Source organism: Halichoerus grypus, chromosome 8 (genome assembly GCF_964656455.1).
Source record: "Halichoerus grypus chromosome 8, mHalGry1.hap1.1, whole genome shotgun sequence".
NCBI classification, from domain to species: domain Eukaryota; kingdom Metazoa; phylum Chordata; class Mammalia; order Carnivora; family Phocidae; genus Halichoerus; species Halichoerus grypus.
Window position 1 is genome coordinate 112,929,965 of NC_135719.1, and position 19,501 is coordinate 112,949,465.

Below are 19,501 nucleotides of genomic sequence, written 5' to 3' on the forward strand. Positions count from 1 at the left end.
CAGTCTCTAGGAGTTTTCATTCATGACATTCTGGAAGGCTGGCATACTCTCAACAAACCCTAAACACTGGCAAGCACAATGACAAGGTCTAGAGATTTTGTGACAAAACAAAACTGACCTGCACTCCAATCTCTTGAAACCTTTGTCTAAATTCCACCAAGGCTCAGTGCAAATCATCTTCTCCACAAAGGATTTCCACACTATTCTATATGCTACGGAGGGGTTTCCATAGTACAGTGGTTAGCATATTCACCTCGCACTATTCTATATTCAAATCTCTCCCTTTTCTGAATTATTTGTGCTGACAGTCTATACCATGCCACATGACAATACTATTTTGTAGCATTCTAGAATTGTTCCAACAATTCACCTTTTTGATTTTTACCCCAGGTGCAGTGTATTCAATTAGTCATAATGCCCATTTTCATCACTGGTTGTGCAAGAGCCCTCTTGTGTATTTTATTTTATCCCCATACTGCACCCTCTTTATTCCGTTGCTGCTGTACCCCATGGTCTACCTCTGTCACCTTCCCCCTTTTGTAAGGATAGCCACCCGAGGGCCTCCAGCTTACCCAACAACTATTCCAGTTCTCTTATGTACGTTGACTATAGCTAAACTAACTGCTTATAAAACAGGAACATGTTTTTCTCCTGTTACACCCCTCTTGACAGTAGACAGGCAAGGAGTATTTGCTGGTTTTCTGTTGTGGCCTATGTATGTTTTCTACTGTCAAGTGGTAAAGATTAAAGTAATACTACTAGTGGGGCGCCTGGGTGGCTCAGTCGTTAAGCATCTGCCTTCGGTTCAGGTCATGATCCCGGGGTCCTGGGATTGAGCCCCGCATCGGGCTCCCTGCTCCACGGGAAGCCTGCTTCTCCCTCTCCCACTCCCTCTGCTTGTGTTCCCTCTCTCACTGTGTCTCTCTCTGTCAAATAAATAAATACAATCTTAAAATAATATACTAGTAAAAAAAAGTAAAATTAATAACTAGAGTAAAGCGTTGTCAATGGGGTCTTCCTGAGCTGAGTTTAATCCTGGCTTTACCCCTTACTAGCTCTGTGACTTTGGGAAAGTAATACCTACTTGCTTTGAGCATCTCTTTCTTCCTCTATAAAGATGGATAATACCACATACCTTAGTGGGCTATTACGAGGAATAAATAAATTAACTCACACAAAGCACCTTAGTACAGCAAACGGCCTATGACGGGTCTAATAATGGCTGCTATGAGCCCTACCTACTGCTTCAAATTATAGTCATTTGTACCTGTCAGCTCTTCTAAGAGTGTGAGTACCTCAGGGGCGCCTGGGTGCCTCAGTAGTTAAGCATCTGCCTTCAGCTCAGGTCATGATCCCAGGGTCCTGGGATCGAGCCCCGCATCGGGCTCCCTGCTCAGCGGGAAGCCTGCTTCTCCCTCTCCCACTCCCCCTGCTTGTGTTCCCTCTCTTGCTGTCTCTCTCTCTGTCAAATAAATAAATAAAATCTTTAAAAAAAAAAAAAAAGGAAAAAGAGTGTGAGTACCTCAGGGGCAGGTCCATTTCAGATACTTCTTTATTATCTGCTCATTATTCTGCACTCTGCTTCGTGTAATGTTCCATACATTTATGTTTACTATAATTCTTTGGTTAGCATTCTACTAACCTAGATTTTAAGAATATATGCTAGAGTATTTCAAAATGCTTTCTTGCAGGAGGGGAGGTGGGTGGGGGGAAGGGGTAACTGGGTGATGGACATTAAGGAGGGCACTTGATGTAATTAGCACTGGGTGTTATATGCAACTGATGAATCACTAAACTCTACCTCTGAAATTAATTTAAAAAAATACAAAAAATGCTTTTTTTATCCAAGAATGCAGTATGTGTTAATATCTTTATTGCAAGATTCATGGCAATCTTTTATTAATTATTACATGTTGAAAGAAAAGTTGTATCTACTGCAAAGTAAAATCAGAAGTTAGTCTTCAGTGTATAAGAAGATTGCTGTTTTCATTTCTACCTCCAGTGGCTTAAAAAATACAAGTACTCCTCCTTCAGTCATGTTTTGTCTTCCAGGTTTTAAAGTAAGAGATATCTGCATCCTGTAATAAAGTGACAGTAACATGAATCAGACCCTCCTTATAGTTACCCTAGTTTTTTTTTTTCCTACAAATTCCTTCTGTTTTCAGGAGCTATATCATGATTCACTGTTAAGAATCCTTATAAAACCTGGGCAAATGCTTAAATTAGAATAAAAGTCATAGCCAGAATTCTAGATCTACACAAAAATATCTCTGTAGGACTCAGCATCATTATGTCCCTCTATCAGATAAAAATATCATTGATTAGCATCTGCCCACAGCATTTCTTAAATGCTGACATTTCTACTATTACTCTTCTGGACCAGCATATTATGCCTATAATAAATACAAAGAATTGGGGCACTGGGTAGCTCAGTCAGTTAAGCCTCCAACTCTTGATTTCAGCTCAGGTTATGATCTCAGGGTTGTGAGATCGAGCCCCACATTGGGGCCACATTCAGCAGGGGTCTGCTTGAGATTCTCTCCCTTTTTTCTCTCAAAAATAATAGTAATAATAAAAAAATAAATCCTTAGAAAAACAAAATAAATAAATACAAAGAATAGGTCAGGGTATTTAGAATTGAAGTATCTGACAGATAACTCTAAAATGATTTGTGAACTTCTAGTACATTGCTTAAAGCGTAAACCAAGGCAACTCGATAATCCTTAAGATGTGACATTTCATTTGGGAAGATACGCATTTACCACTTCTAAGAATGTGCACTAAGACAAAATAATAAATAACACAATTCGGTGCAGCTCTTGTTCTTGATCCTGAAAAATAATATATATTCATAAAAACAAAGTTCCAGATATAATGTTCCTAGCCTAAACAACAGAAATAAATTCAAGTATTATCAATAAGTACATTTAGCTTGATAAGCTATACTGGCATTATCTTAACGTAGATGCCTTATAAGTAAATTTCAATGAGGAGATGGAGATTTTTATATATATATATAATTGAAAATAATGGAAGAAAAAAAGCAGGGAGGAGAAAACGGAGTAAAAAAATTGAAGAACAATTTTTTCAGTTCATATGGTTTTGCGTAAAGAATGAGGTATTTTATCTCAGAAATGTTCTTGGGAAATGAAAGGATGCCCAGTTTATCATAAAAAAGTTATTAGCAATAAGACCATGTAATAAGCGGGGGCACCTGGGTGGCTTGGTTGGTTAAGCATCTGCCTTTGGCTCAGGTCATGATCTCAAGGTCCTGGAATCAAGCCCCACATCGGGCTCCTTGCTCAGTGGGGAGCCTGCTTCTCCTCTCCCTCTGTCCCTCCCCTCTGCTCATGCTCTCTCTCTCAAATAAATAAAATCTTTAAGAAAAAAAAAGACCATGTAATAAGCAATATATTAAAGATAGTAGTTGGAAGAGAAGGGCCATCATTTTAGGAAAAACTAGATGTAATCAAATGCTTGATTTACTGAGTAATGTTTATATTTTACAGTTAGATAATCTATAAACAAAACAAAATAACGTTTGTGGACATTCCAAAAAGCACTACTGCTATAGTGGAACCGGAACTCTAGCCCCTGGTCTCCTCTTTCCTTGGACCCAATCATTTCTAGAATGTATTCTCTCTCCGCCCTCTTGCTGAACTCTTTCATCTTTATCTGTTAGCTAAATATCCTGCTACCATCCAAACAAAAGCATTAAGAGCTAATAATTAACAAGCCTAACACTCCAAGACATGTCTTTTTTTTTTTTTTTTTTTTAAAGATTTTATTTATTTATTTGACAGAGAGACACAGCGAGAGAGGGAACACAAGCAAGGGGAGTGGGAGAGGGAGAAGCAGGCTTCCCACTGAGCAGGGAGCCCGATGCGGGGCTCAATCCCAGGACCCTGGGATCATGACCTGAGCCGAAGGCAGACGCTTAACAACTGAGCCACCCAGGCGCCCCACTCCAAGACATGTCTTAAGAGTTTTCCATATACTCACTCACTCCCCATGACAATCCTATGACTAAGTGCATCATTAATCTCCATTTTGTAGATGGGGAGATTGACTTACAGAGAAAAATTTGCCTGAGATTGAGGGATGAGGTCACAGGATAGAGCTGGGATTTCAACTCAGGGAACCTGGTACGAGGCTCCATCCTCTTAACCAGGACGCTATGTCACCTCCCTAGTATGGAGCCCTTTCCTTCTCAACTCTTATCCATCACTGGACACAATACCACTCTATCAGCTATCCTCTGAGTTTAAAATTCAGATGTAAATCTTTGATGAAGCTCTACCTTTGGAACCATCCCACACTACTACATCCCAACATTACCAAAACACATATAAATCGTCCACATTGCAACTTGGTAGCCAATGAATAGCCTCCTTCAGGATTTTTCAAGCTTGGGACTTGTTTAGTGCATCATGTTAGTTTTATAACCTTTAAGTCTCTTTAATCATTTTGGTTGTTTGCTTTTTTTTACAGATTCATTTCATTGTCCTGCAAAAACTGGGAACAAATTAAGTGACTAACAAATTGTGGATTGCTTAAATAGTGGTAGGTTATATAATGATACATATAGTATGCTTCCACTGAATAATTCTCTTTATAGATCAATCCCTGCTACCTTATTTCTAAAAGAAGGTAGTGGTCATTGAAAAAATACTTTAACAATAAAAACCATCCACAGAAATGGCCTTTCTTTGCATTATCATATCCATAATTTTTGGCTTTAACTCATTACATTTTCTGTGATCTTTATACATTACAGATGGTCACAATTTTCTCAGAAATAGCTCATAATATTCCTCACTTTTCTGTAAGAATGAGTGCCAAAAGAATGAATAATCACTGTATTTTTTCAGACATGGGCTTTTGGCACATATCATATGTGCACAGTGCTTCCAGAATGAGGCCAAAGGAACCAGCACTACACAGAGAATGTGCATGAGTTTTAACAGCATGGTAAGTCTTTGGCAGAGTTAAGCATGGGGCTGAGATAAACCTCATCCTGGGGAGAAATGGGAGGGGAGGCCAGGTATCAACCCAAGTTCCTACCATACCAGGTAGGAACTTGTGGTGAAAAGCAGGGGAAAAAGAGTATTTTGACCCATACACTGATCAATCAGGAAGTGCAGAACAGAAAATGGCAATCCTTGATTTGATTTTACCTTGGAGAAACTTCTTTCTCCAAGACCAGTGGTAATTTATAGTAAACCAACAGATATGCACGGGGAACACAATTCTTTTTATCTCTTTTGTATTTACATCATGAGGTTGGTGGAGGGTTAGTAAGACAAGTTTTCAAGTACTAGAAGATTTCATACTTTCCTACAAGACTGATATATATTAAGAAGTGCATAAATGGGTCTTACCAAACCATTCTTAAAGTTCTCAATTCTTCTCTTCCCTAATTTGTTGGTTAGCCACCAGGCCCAGGTTGGCATATATTGCCAAAAATATGTTATTAACAAAAAAGGGTGATCCGAGATCCAAACTTCTTTCAGATCATTGGCCATGCTGATTAACATCAGCCGCACACAACGACTGGTCGCCATCTTGTGGGACTGGACTGTATCGACGCCAACAGTCTAAGAAAATGTTAAAAAAAGAATTAAGTGAATGCTGAGTATTTATCCAAGTAATTTAACAGAACTTTTAAGCTGGAAAGGACGTAGAGGTCATCTAGTGGAGTGACCTTTCAGTGGGACCTCATGACCCTTTATATCCCCATAGCTACTAATGGATGTCTATAAGCTATTTGTAGTATTTCCAAAAGCCTAAGAGAAATCATACACTTACCAGATAAGATTGTGCAGGCTCAACAAAAGATGAAGGTTCTTTGCTTTTTCCTTAGATCACCTTTAATGTATTTACTGATAATTATAAGTCATTTTAGCAATAAAAGTTTTTAAACAAATTACTAATCCATTTAGCAAGAGAAGTTCTAGAAGATGTAGACTCCATGGGGATAAAATGGAGGAAGAAGATAAAAGCAGTTTCTGGTAGCGAACAAATCTGGTACTGCTCATCTAGTTAACCCCCTACCATTCTACAAATAAATAAACAGGCCCAGAAAGGTAGTGACTCGGCTGTGCTCACACAGATCATTAGCAGTAAACAGTTCTGCAGTCCAAGTCACCTGATTCCTAGAATAGCACGCTCATTCTGTTTTACCCTAGAGCCTCCACAGAAAATGTGAAAATATAAATGGTATCTGTAAACTTTTACATACAAGCAGAAATAGATTTATGTCTCAGTAGAAATCGATCCTCATGGAGAAGAAGGAAAATTTCATGGTCTTTAGGGGGATTTGGGATGATTGAGTGAGACTGGATTCTTCACAAGACATTTGTCATCCACTGGGTAACTCATTATGTGTAACCCATGAGCTGAGGGAAGCACAGGCCTGTGCTTAGCACAGGTGAAGCTAACCTAAAATTATCTCAGTTCGGCAAGGCTTTTCCTAAGCTCCTTCACCATAGCCCCTCTTGAAAATCCCAGTAAGATTTAAAGTACTAAAATTCAGCCACACAGAACCTTTCAATGTTGCTATAATTTGTGAATTGACAGAAGCTGGGCTTTAAGAATACTGACAGCCCACATAATAGTGGATTCCTTATAACCAGTATCTTCTCAATTTCTTTAGCCTTTATTAAAACTGAATGCCAAAGCACCGTCAGCTAACCTTAACAGTGTTCACAGTGCCATGAGGTAAGTTTTGTAAATAATTCATAACATGGTAACATGTTAGTCTAACATGTTAGAAAAAATTCTAAACCCTGAGACATAGTGATACAATACCAATATATAACTACTAAGGCATTCAAACTATTCTCAAACTAGACATTTTTACCTTTTGGACTTCTTCAGTTAGGGAATTCTTCACAATATTTGATTGCACAGGTCCTGGACAAATGTTAGAAATTACTATACCTGGGTATGTAGCAAGTTCAGCTCGGAGGCAATTAAAAAAACCCTAATGGAAAAAAAAAAAAAAAGGCAACAAATAAAATTAAATACACATATCTCATATTTGCTCTTAGCATGAAATTACTTTTCTTCAACTTTTTATGGGGGACAAAAGTGGCACATAATCAAAATATGTTTTGAAATGCCAAGTAAAGGATGGGAAATATAACTGGGCAAGCTTATTAAACATGTTTAACTGTAAGACTGGGGGCAATCTAGAACAGGCATCTTCAGGCATCCTCATCTTCTGGTAGGAAGAGTTCACCCCTTTTGGCAGTGGTGGCTCAGCTCATGCCATCAGTGATTTTTTTATGGTAGGTGCTGGACAAGTGGAAAACTCTCCCTGGAGATTATTCCGACACACCCTCCTCACACCAGTCCCCAGCTCCCCACTCCAAAAGAGGTGCGTGTTCTCCACTGAGAATCACTGAGGTTGGGCCTCTCTTATCCCTCCGAGTGGTCTAAAGTGCCAGTGCTGACACCAGAGGGAGCGAGAGGGGTTAGTAATACTTAACGGAAATTATCAGAGAGGAAAAATTCAATGTTTTCTATTTATATTACTATTTTAACAGACAATTCATTTCAGCAAACATTTATTTTTAGGGTTAGCAAGAGACTGCATGGCTGGTTAAAAAAAATAATACGACTGCTTACTTGATGGCTTTTGTAAAAACAAGCTAAACCTTCTAGACTTAAAGATATTGGCCATTTCTAAACCAAATAGGGAATAAACATCTACTTCCCCCTCATCTCTTTTCTAAATTAGGAAATGTTCCAAGACTACATTGGTATAAGCTGAGTTAACCACTGAAGAGTCTAAATAGCTAACCCAGAGTGTGTTCATTCATGGTCCAACACTAAACAGTTACCAGCTCCTAATGCTGACCACTAATAAACAGGGGCGGTGAGGGTTCACGCCATCAGAGATTAATAAAGTGGCTGACTCAGATGGACAGGAAAAAAGGCTTTGTAAATTCAAGAACTCTCATACCCTTAACCTTTTGCCTCTCTATAACAAAAGAGGATGAGGACACCATGAAAGCCAATCCATCAGATGCTAATACATCTCCTTGTCTGAAATCACATCTGGTATAGAGTGTGAACTTTTCAATGATAAACAAATTCACTCTAGAGCTTGTTGGGAATCAGGGAAGAAGTGTTCTTCGAAAAGTGCTTCCTGGTCCCAGGGTTCAGCTACTGGTTTAACTAACTGGAGTCTCAACCTGCCATGTTGTATCAGAGGATCAAATCCAGTAATAAAACGTGAGTCCTGGAAGGCAGGCCAGATAACTCAGGTTGTGTTTTACTGAAAGCACTCTGCATGTCATGAGAAACTGGGCTGCCTTCCCTCACCTGCCTGCCTGAGACGTGCCCAACTGCTCTGCAGGAAGTGACTACTACCGCAGCACCACATATGGGGACATCATCAGTGTCGCATCCGGTTCACCACTCTGCAACTGTCTGCTCTCCCCAGCAGAAAGAGGATACCCTAAAGAACCAGCTTCAGATCTTCATGAAACTGAGCACCATTCAGCTGTTCCATCTCATTATCCCAACGGTACAATATTCTACTCACACTGACCTTCAACAGCATTAATTATAAATTATGTGTCTCCTATTGGCCTTAGGATCTAATCTGTTCCATGTTACAGTTTAATAGTATTTCTTCATATCTACTCTTAAGCCAACATTAAAACTTCATTTCTTTTCAATATTTACATCTAGTAACTTATGCAACCCAAATCAAGCATTTCTCCTAGCCTCTGCCATGACTAGCTTTTCTTCTTTCAGTGAAGCCACGGTCAACAGAGACAAGCATAGTCCCAGTAAGGATATGAAGCCCAGGGCTACTCATCCAGTGGGGAGCTCCTATTTCTGACATGCATATATATTTAGACCAGGTAAAACAAATACCAACCACAATGGGGAAGGAAAAAGAAGCCACAGAATGAGAACGACAAGTACAACCTCAAGTGTGTGTGGAAGAAGTGAGGGGTAGATCCCAAATTTGCCATGAAGATATGGTAGAGATGAGGATAAGGGTGACAGGCTGACTAGACTAAACACTTCTTGAGGGTAGGGACCGTTTCTTATCTTTATACCCCCAAGATCTGTTGCAGGGCATGGCGTGGCACAGTGTAGATACTCAATACATGTTTGCTGAATTAGGAAGAGGCCTGTGAGATTCAAGTCTTTTTTAGCATCTTCTGGGGATGTCCTCTACCAAAGGTCTCCTTGGGTCTCTTTTGCTGTCTCCCTACATCACTGCCCAGTTCCCATGACCTCTGGCAGTGATGGTCATATCCCCCATATACATATTTAGATCAGTACCATCAGAGTTGAGTTTGAGCAGCCTTACCCGCAGAGCATGTTTGCTGGCACAATATCCACTAGAAAGGGGCGCAGATAAGATACCCAGGAGGCTATTCACAATAACAATCTTTCCTTGCTTCCTCTCGATCATGTGAGGCAGAACACACATTGTCAAGGACACCGTCCCTAAGTAGTTAAGTTCTATTAGCTCCTTGAAGACATCCAGGCTGGTGTCCACGCACAGAGAACGCTGGGATCTTCCAGCATTGTTGACCAGAATGTCGATCTAGTTAAAAAAATCAGAAAAGGGGCACTTTGGGGATGACTTGTAAATGGATTGATGCAATTCTTAGGGATGGTTGGTTTTATCATTAACTTGAAAAAATTCAATGGAATGGTGAATTTCCAGAAGTCAGCAATAAAGAGAGAAAATGAAAACCAGAATTCACCTGTGGAATTAATTTCCCATCTTAAGTGACTTTTTTTAAGTGTCACAAAAATAAAAGACACAGTGAATTTTTACCTTCTTTTGTTCCACATCGAGTAATTAGTACTTGTTAAGGTATGGAAAGTGCGAACTACATAACGCCAAGAATTCGAGTATAAGAGACTCGTGGGCACTGATCTCACTACACGGACCCATTTACCTAAAGCCCTTTCAGTGATCGCACAAAGATGGGAATCTCTTTTGTGGCTGTGTCAAAGCAAGACTTATTGATTCAAAATGGCTCCTTACTTTACCAAACTCCTGGAGAACCACTTTGGTAGCTGCTTCGTGGGAACTTCTATCAGTCAGGTCAAGCGGCAAAACTAGTATATCTTTTTCTTTTAAATTGCCATTCTCTAGATAAAGACATTTAAAAATTAGTGCAGAAGTCATGAGATAGTTCAATCAGGCTTCTCGCTACTTGCATTAAGTTTAACACCCACCCTACAACTGGACTTGGCAACAAACTCATTTCTGGGGGGCCTTGTGGAAGAATTTCTCTCAGTGACCGAGAGCACTGGTGGTAATGAGGCAACATCTTATCAGACAAAATGCTGGCTGGGTCCACAGGAAGAAGGATGGCTCTCTTCAGCGTGAATATATACAATCTAACATTGGAACAGACTCTAAAAGAAATCAAGATTATGCTACAAGCTAAAAAAAAAAAAAGCAGAAATTTTAGAGCTATTTCTTTAGAAGAACAGAGGAACATTTGTCTTATGATAGGTGCACAAAATATAGTTGCTCTTTTACACACATTAAAAAATAAAAACAATTTATGCCTTATACTAGTAAAACATTCAGAGTTCCCCGTCACATGACACATAGAAGCTTCCTTCCAGAGAAAAGGATTCCAGGAAGCAAACAAGCAAAAGGACACAATCCTGAAATTCCCAATCAAGAAACACGTGGAGCTAGACTGGCCCTTTCTATTAGTGTTCATCAAAAGAATAAGGCTCTAACCTTGAAATACAACAAGTAATGCCAATACGAAAAACAAGCAAGGAGAGAAAATAAAAGAGGTAGAAAGGTTTTACAGGCAAAGTCTAAACTGTGAAACATGAACTGTCTTAAAGAGATGGAAATGCTTGCACCAATGATCGGACAGAAGAAAGGAAAACAATCGGCCTCACTCCAGCCAAGAAATGCTAACATGGTTCGTTTCTGCCAGTACAGGACTTGCAAGTCTCCACAGCTGGAGGAACAACTACCAGAGGGAGTGTCCCCATGCAAAACACAAGAGGCCTCTGTACGCGATGTCCTGAAAGAGGCCTTCTGGCCTTGGCTGCGGACTCCTCTTTTTTGGGTGGTTAATGTTTAAAGAATGACAGGTAGAGAGATGACCAAAAAAATGGTCTGCTTGAAAATGCAAAATTATCTCATTTTAGGTACTAAATGTCCCATGAGAAATAATCACTTTATTACTTAGGACTGCTTTCATGTGAACATTAACTACACCAAAACCCAGGCCAAAAAAATTAAAAATTAGCATTGTTGCTCTAATATGAATATGAATATTACCTCAAGCTGCATTTTAAAACCTAATTCAATTCCCATTCTTTAATTTTTATAACAAAAATTTTATAGCATCCCATATGACTTTAATATCTGACATGTTAGCAAAATGAAGGATAATTAAACTTCTATGGTTACATACATGTATGCCATAACAACCAAACTGTTCTTTCTCTAAGACAAAAATATAAGATACGTGGTCACTGAAAACCCACCAGCATTTGAAAGAATTGGTGGTCACTCCCTAATACCAAGAGTCAGTGCAAAAGAAAAGTAGAAAGGCACACATGGATCAAGGGAGCAGAATAGAACATCCAGAAATAAACCCACAATTATATGGTCAATTACTCTTTTACAAAGCAGGAAAGAATGCCCAATGGGAAAAAGACAACAATCTTCAACAAATGGTGTGGGGAAAACTGGACAGGGACATGAAAAGAATGAAACCTGGACTACTTTCTTAGACCATACACAAAAATAAATTCAAAATGGATTAAAGACTTAAATGTGAGACAGGAAACCATCAAAATCCTAGAAGGGAGGGGTGCCTGGGTGGCTTAGTTGGCTAAGCATCCAACCCTTGATCTCAGCTCAGGTCTTGATCTCAGGGTCGCTTGAGTTCAAGCCCCATGCTGGGCTCCAGACTGGGCATGCAGCCTACTTAAAAAGGAAAAAAAAAAAATCCTAGAAAGGAACACAGGCAGGACCTTCTTTGACATTAGCTGTAGTAACTTCTTCCTAGCTATGTCTCCTGAGGCAAGGGAAACAAAAGCTATTGGGCCTACGTCAAAATAAAAAGCTTCTGCACAGCCAAGGAAACAATCAACAAAACTAAAAGGCAACGTACTGGATGGGAGAAGATATTTGCAAATGACATTTCTAGTAAAAGCCTAGTATCCAAAATATATAAACAACTTACAAAAACTCAACCCCCCCAAAAACAACCCAATTTAAAAATGGGCAGAATTTGCTATGACGTGGGTGGAGCTAGAGTATTACGCTAAGTGAAGTCAGTCAGTCAGAGAGGGACAAATACCACATGATTTCACTCATATGTGGAATTTAAGAAACAAAACAATTTTAGTATATGTGCTGCTGAAGCGAGCACTAAGAAACAGGTATAGGGAAAAAAGAGAGAGAGGCAAACCAAGAAGCAGAATTTTAACTATAGAGAACAAACTGACGGCTACCAGAGGTGAGGTGAGGGGGGCGGGGGGAGTTGAATAGGTGATGGGGATTAAGGAGGGCACGTTTTGTGATGAGCTCCAGGTGTTATATATAAGTGTTGAATCAGTAAATTATACACCTGAAACTAATAATACATTGCATGTTAACTGGAGTTTAAATAAAAACCTAAAAAAAATGGGCAGAAAAAGATGAACAGACATTTCTCCAAAGAAAACATTCAGATAGCCAACAGACACATGAAAAGATGCTCATCATCACTTATCATGAGGGAAATGCAAATCAAAACTACAATGAGATATCACCTCACACCTGTCAGAATGGCTAAAATCAACAACACAAGAAACAACACATATTGGTGAGGATGTGGAGAAAAAAGGATACTCGTGCACTGTTGGGAATGCAAACTGGTGCAGCCATTGTGGAAAACAGTGTGAAGGTTCCTCAAAAAGTTAAAAATAGAACTACCTTCAATCCAGTAATTGCACTACTGGGTATTTAACCAAAGAATACAAAAACACTAATTCAAAGGGATACATGCACCCCTATGTTTATAGCAGCATTATTTACAATAGCTAATATATGGAAGCAACCTGTGTCCAGTGATTAATGAATGGATCAAGAAGATGTGAGATATATATATATATATGTGTGTGTGTGTATATATATATATATATATCTAGCTCAGCCATTAATGGAATACTACTCAGCCATTAAAAAGAATGAAATCTTGCCATTTGCAATGACATGGATAGAGCTAGAGAGTATAATGCTAAGCGAGATAAGTCAGTCAGAGAAAGACAAATACCACATTTCACTCATATGTGGAATTTAAGAAATAAACAAGCAAAGGGAAAAAATAGAGAGAGAAAGACAAATCAGGAAACAGACTCTTAACTCTAGACAACAAACTAAAGGTTACCAGAGAGGAGGTGGCTGGGGGAGGGGCTGAAATAGGGGATGGGATTAAGGAGTACACTCATCCTGATGAGCACCAGGGAATGTATGGAAGCGTTGAACCACTATATTGTACACCTGAAACTAATATGACACTGTATGTTAACTAGCTGGAAATAAAACTAAAACTTAAAAAAAAAAAAAAAGTGAATTAGAAAGGCATCAGAAAAAGAGAAGAATAAGCCAAGGGCAGCTAATGAAGAGATGCCCAAAGGAAGAGGATTTGGATCTGAGCGCTTGGAACATTTGAAACCAGAGTGGACTGCCTGGGAAAATCCCACGCTTCCCTCTAAAATTCTCAAAATTGTATTTGAATTTGGATTCTGGTTTATTTCTAGGAAGCACTGCGGCCATTTTAGATTTACTCACCAAGGCACCTTGTTTTCACCCTTTCCAGCTCCTGCACTCTTCTGGCTGACAGCACAAGGGAGACTCCCAGTTTAGACAGCTGGCAAGCCAGCTCCTCGCCGATCCCACTCGATGCTCCAGTCACCCATACCACCATATCAGTCAGCTCCCATTCTAGTGGGAAACAAGTGTGGAGTGAGCAGGAAATAAGCTATGGATTACACCCATAATTAAAGATTACCAAAAAGATAGTCTTAAACCATACCACTAAATATGAAGACATCATGTGTAGAGTTTAAAATTTGCAATATCTTAGGGCGCCTGGGTGGCTCAGTTGGTTAAGCGACTGCCTTCAGCTCAGGTCATGATCCTGGAGTCCCGGGATCGAGTCCCGCATCGGGCTCCCTGCTCAGCGGGGAGTCTGCTTCTCCCTCTGACCCTCCCCCCTCTCATGCTCTCTGTCTCTCATTCTCTCTCTCTCAAATAAATAAATAAAATCTAAAAAAAAAAAAAAAAATTTGCAATATCTTATATTTATGGCCTTGATTCTGGTGATGCTCACACATATACTTAACTCAAACTCACTGAGTTGTATACATTAAATATGTACAGTTTTTTTAACATGCTAATCATAGCTCAATAAAGTGATTTAAAATTTTTTTAATTAAATATCCTCAGAAACACCTCCTACCTAATTTTTTTTTTAAAGCGCGAATAAAAGGATGCCTGGGTGGCTCAGTCGGTTAAGCATCTGACTTCGGCTCAGGTCATGATCCCAGGGTCCTGGGATGGAGCCCTGCATCGGGCTGCCTGCTCAACTCTCTCCCTCAGCCCCTCTCCCCAGCCCCTGCTCTCGCTCTCTCTCTCAAATAGATAAATAAAATCTTAAAAACAAAACAAAACAAAACAAAAAAACTGTAAAAATGTTACAACACTAAAGCAATGAGGAGTGATTGGTTCTCCTTTTCTCCAATGAAAAACTCACTTGCACTACAAGACATGATCGCCACCGTCTATCTGAATTCCTAGAGAGTCACTGTGGTACAACACTCCTGTGTGCTTTCTTTATTAAAATATGTGTTATTCATCAAAAACAGTAGGGGCCCCTGGGTAGCTCAGTTGAACATCTGACTTCGGCTCAGGTCATAATCTCAGGGTCCTGGCATCAAGCCCCACATCAGGCTCCTCTTGCCCCCTGCTCATGAGGAGTTGGCTTGTCGCTCCGGCCCTACCCCTGCTCGTGCTTACTCTCTCTCTCTCTCAAATAGGTAAATAAAATCTTTAAAAAAAAAAAAAAAAACAGTAAAAAAGGAATCACAACACATATTTCTGATTTGAGATCATAAAAATTAAAATTGGGAAATCAGTTTACCGTTTTAGTCAAACCATTCTAAAACCTAACTGTCGGGGGTAACAGTATGAGCTCTGGAGACTGCCAGGGTTCAAATCCTGGCTCCATCACACACAGCAAGGAAATGCCCCCCTGGGAAAACTTGGTGCCTTAACGTTCCACAACTGGAAAATTGGGTTAATAATAAAACCTCCCTCATAGCACTGTTGAGAAAAATGAGTTAAAATAAGTATCCAGAGCAGTGTCTGACACATACTCAGTGCTCAAGAAAATGTCAACTACTTATTGCTAAAAGTGTTTAACAAATAGACTTTTCAGCAGCAACACATAGAATATTCACCCACTAACTTGTGTGTTCTAATTTCTCCAGCCAGGGGCAATGGGGTTCCTAACTATAATGGCTTAATACTTTTTATTACTTCCTACGTGCTTAAACACATTATCTCATTAGAACCCTCCCAAGAAACTTAGGAAATAAGAATTATCTTAATTTTATAAAAAAAGGAAACTGAGGATTACAGGCATTAATTTACCGAACTAGACTATAAATTCCCTTAAGGCTGGGACCCTATCTGCCTTGTTCACTGTCCAGTGCCTAGCACAGAGACCAGAATATAGAAAGAACTCCATCAGTAACTGTTGAGTAAACACCCACAACCCTAGCAGAGCTGGGATATAAGCCCAGGTACATCTAGCTCCAAAGCCACACTCTGACCACTAGCCTATGGTGCCCACATTTTAATATGATCAATCTTTTAAAACCCAACTATTTCTTAGCCATTCAAGAAAATACAACTTGTCTTCAGGAAAGAGGTTTCATGTAAATATCTGAACTAAGGTGGGAAACATCCCAAATACTGCTTCTAGGCTAAAATGCCTTCCTATCATATGATGTACTTCTATGGAAATGCACAACAGAGGACTCCCATCAGGAAGAGCAGAATGTATATTCAGATAATCACGTATTCACTCATCGACAGCTCATTGTTCCAAAGTTCTGCAATACTCAGACTACAGAGTGAATATAATTGTTTGTAACTATTTACTAACTAGTATACAGCTCACAAAAATTTCTTCACGTTTACACCACTAAGCAAATATGACTTAAAACCAACGATGAAGGGGTGCCTGGGTGGCTCAGTCGTTAAGCGTCTGCCTTAGGCTTAGGTCATGATCCCAGATCCTCTCATCTCTTGTTTCTCTAAGGCTAAATAAACACCTCCAATGTCTGTGACCTTCCCTCATATGACATGGCTTAAGGTTTCCTCACTCTTTGGCTCACACCCCTCTGCACAAACTCTAGCTGGCCAGTGCTTCTGCTGAAGAGAACTGGCCAGAGAAGGATCCAGGACTCCGGTGGGGTCTGGACAATGGCTGCCTCGGCCACTGGGGTGTCCCAGGGTCCAGCACAGAGGCCGACACATACGAGCAGCCATTCAGAAGACATCGGTTGTGGACTGCCATGTTTGCTTCACACACTACATGCCTCCCAGGCTTGCCAAATCTTTTCTGGCAGTCATTTCAGAGTCCACTCACACGGAGGTTACTGCCAACTAAAACCCGAGTTTTCCTCTGGTGTGCTGTGGCTGGAGTCTTCCTCCTCTGGACTTGTGCCATGGACTTTTCTGGATCTATGTACAGTATCTAAAGTTAGTCGCCCTTCAATTTCACCATGTGATATATATCCTTAGAAACACATAGAATTTCTCTAGAAGGATACATAAAAGGTGGGAAATGTTGGTTGCCTCCAGAGAGGCGTACTTGGTGGCTGGGGGCAGCTTTTCACCACATATCCTTTTGTGTCATTGAGTTTTGTAGCATGTGAGTATATTGTCTATTTTCTAAGGTGACAAAAATAATAAACCTATGGAGAAGACAAGGAGGATTTACTTATTTATAAAATATATATATTTTTTACCTTAATAGAGTCTGCCCGTCTTTCCAGTCTAAACTGTTCTGGGAACCTGAGTGTATCTCCATGTGGCTTTAACTTTGTTTTATTATCACCCTCCCAACCCCCAGTGGTCTTTCTAGTGATTTTTTCCCTAAAAATTCCCCCAAGAAATTTTAACACCAGATATACTGTATATCCATTTATGTGCTGCATATATATATATGTATATCTGTGCTTTATACATAAAAAAAGAGTTCTAGAAAGCTTACTCTACAGTCAATGCAGGTTTAAGAATGACTAAATTTAAAAATTAAAACTTAAATTAAAATTGAAAAGCCATTACCATTTAACTTTATAACTGTTTTGGGGGAATAACTTTTAATGTAATTTATTTACTTAGATAAATGATAAGGTATCAAATTAGTATGCAAATTAGCCTATACTAGAAGTTCATAATAATAGCAATGTAATTAAATGTATCTTAAAATCCTTCAAAACTATTTTTCCAGCAAAACACCGAAAAGATTAAATGAATTTAAGAACTATTTTTATTTTTTGCTTGATATGTGATAATAACTTTAACTAGCTGTGAGACACTGTCAACATTTTTCCTCTTCAGCACTTGACATAACTAATGGACCGAATAACTTTTGCAGAATTAAATTTAAAAAAAACAATTTTTAGGTAATCTCAAGTCCAAGTTAACACAAAAGCACTCAGGATCAAACGGAAATATCCACAAAGTAGCCACAAGGCAGCCATCAGACAAAAGAAGGACTGATCCAGAGAAGGTCTGACAATCACAGCCATCTATTTGCCATAGTTTTGTAGTGTTGACCTTGCAGAGGTGTATTTTCCACCAACTTAATAATGTCAGCACTCCAGATGTTATCCCCCAGAAAATGCAACGAGACAAATCAAATATTAAGGAATAAGATTTTGTGCAGTAGGGTTGAGCTTTGGAGGGATACAAAACACTGTACCATCTAAGATTTTTCTTTGGTCCTCAAGACCAGTTTTGACACCCTTGGGAGCCATACGGCTGCCCTGCCTCCCAGGCCCGTTTGGAAAGCGGAGTCTATCTTCTCCACTGCTAGCTATCACTTCCAAGTAAACTTCCTCACATGCTTTGGGTATTTTCACACAGGAAACTAGGTCCAGGGAAACCCCACTTCCCCTAGCGCTTATGGATCCAAAGCCTAGCTCTGGGTAGGTCATTTAATGTCTGCACACTGGTTCCCTATCGGGCAAATAAGATTAACAACGCCTACTTTGTAAGTCTCTGTAAAGTCTAGAGGTCGTGTCACATCGCTTGAGCACAAAGAATGTGTTTAGGAAACGACCACCAAATTTTAACCAGGGTACCGATGAACGTGGGAGAGGCAGAATGCCCCTCAGTATGCCAGTAATGATCTCGCCCCAGGCAAAATCCAGTTCTTTCTAGGGTGATACTTTTATCCCAGGACGTGAGTAGGGGGGCTAAGTCTGGACACTCCTTTTATTTCACCACTCGGGAAGAGGGAACAACTTCTGGAAGTAAATAAACCGGGCTCCAGTTCTGAAAAGGAGGCTTCCTTACAGACTCAGGGGACGGGCACTGTTTGTCCAAGTGGTGTCCTCCGTGGACGCAGCAGCAGAACCCCTGGGAGGCAGGGTAAGAGTCCCGAGGGCGCCCCGCCCATTCCAGCGCCCTCCTAGTTTGGCGAGCGGGCAAGTCCTCCGCTGACCCCACCAGAGACCAAGGAGCAGGACAGCCTCCTTGGCCCCGGCTTTTTCTTCCCCGACAGGGAGCCCCAGCGAAAGGCGCGGAAGTCCCACGCCACCCGGAGGGATGCGGCGACAGCGGGGACGGCCGCACGGAGCCCGGCCTCCCCCTCAGGAGGCGCGGCTGCCGATCCTCACCTGGGCGTCGCCCCTGCCACTCGGCCCACAGCAGGGTCAGGTCGCCATCCGCCCGCAGGAAGCGCAGCAGCTGCACCACGAGCGCGAGGAGCACGCACAGCACCAGCAGCCACAGCAGCAACTCCCAGCTCATCGCGGCCGCGCGCGCCCGGCTCCGCGGGGGGAAAAACTGACCGCGTCGCAGCCGCGTAGCAGCGCGCAGCACTCAGCGCGGCCGCCTCCCCCAAGGCCGGAGAGCCTCCCGGCCCCGGCTCCGCCCAGATAGTGGGCAGGCGGGAGGGGCGGCCCGGGCGCGCCCAGTTTCGCACCGCCCCCCTCAACCCCGCCCTCCACCACCCGGCGGCGGGAGCCGCGCCCTGGGCTGCGCGGAGCATGTTGGGAATCCCCGCACGCCGCGCTCAGTGTCCAGAACCCCGTAACTGCTGCGCTCGCTTCCCCTGCGTCTGCGCCTCCTGAAGGGTTGCTGTAGGGACAGAAGGCATGGAGGACTTTAAGACTCGCGGGACTCCTGTTAGTACAGTAGCCACAAGGCTTGTCACGTCAAGAACAATTCTTTTAACAGTTGTTTTGA

General features: G+C 41.0%; 1 protein-coding gene across 1 annotated transcript; it reads right to left on the reverse strand.

The window, feature by feature from the left end:
* Window positions 1–1,851: 1,851 nt before the first annotated feature.
* DHRS7 (dehydrogenase/reductase 7) lies at window positions 1,852–19,195 on the reverse strand. Its single transcript, XM_036099588.2, has 7 exons — window positions 18,931–19,195; window positions 13,805–13,957; window positions 10,028–10,134; window positions 9,338–9,577; window positions 6,863–6,985; window positions 5,382–5,597; window positions 1,852–2,078 (listed from the first exon to the last, which is right to left on the reverse strand). The coding sequence occupies exons 1-7, from the start codon at window positions 19,061–19,063 to the stop codon at window positions 2,031–2,033; spliced, it is 1,020 nt and encodes a 339-aa protein (XP_035955481.1). The 5' UTR covers window positions 19,064–19,195; the 3' UTR covers window positions 1,852–2,030.
* Window positions 19,196–19,501: the final 306 nt, after the last annotated feature.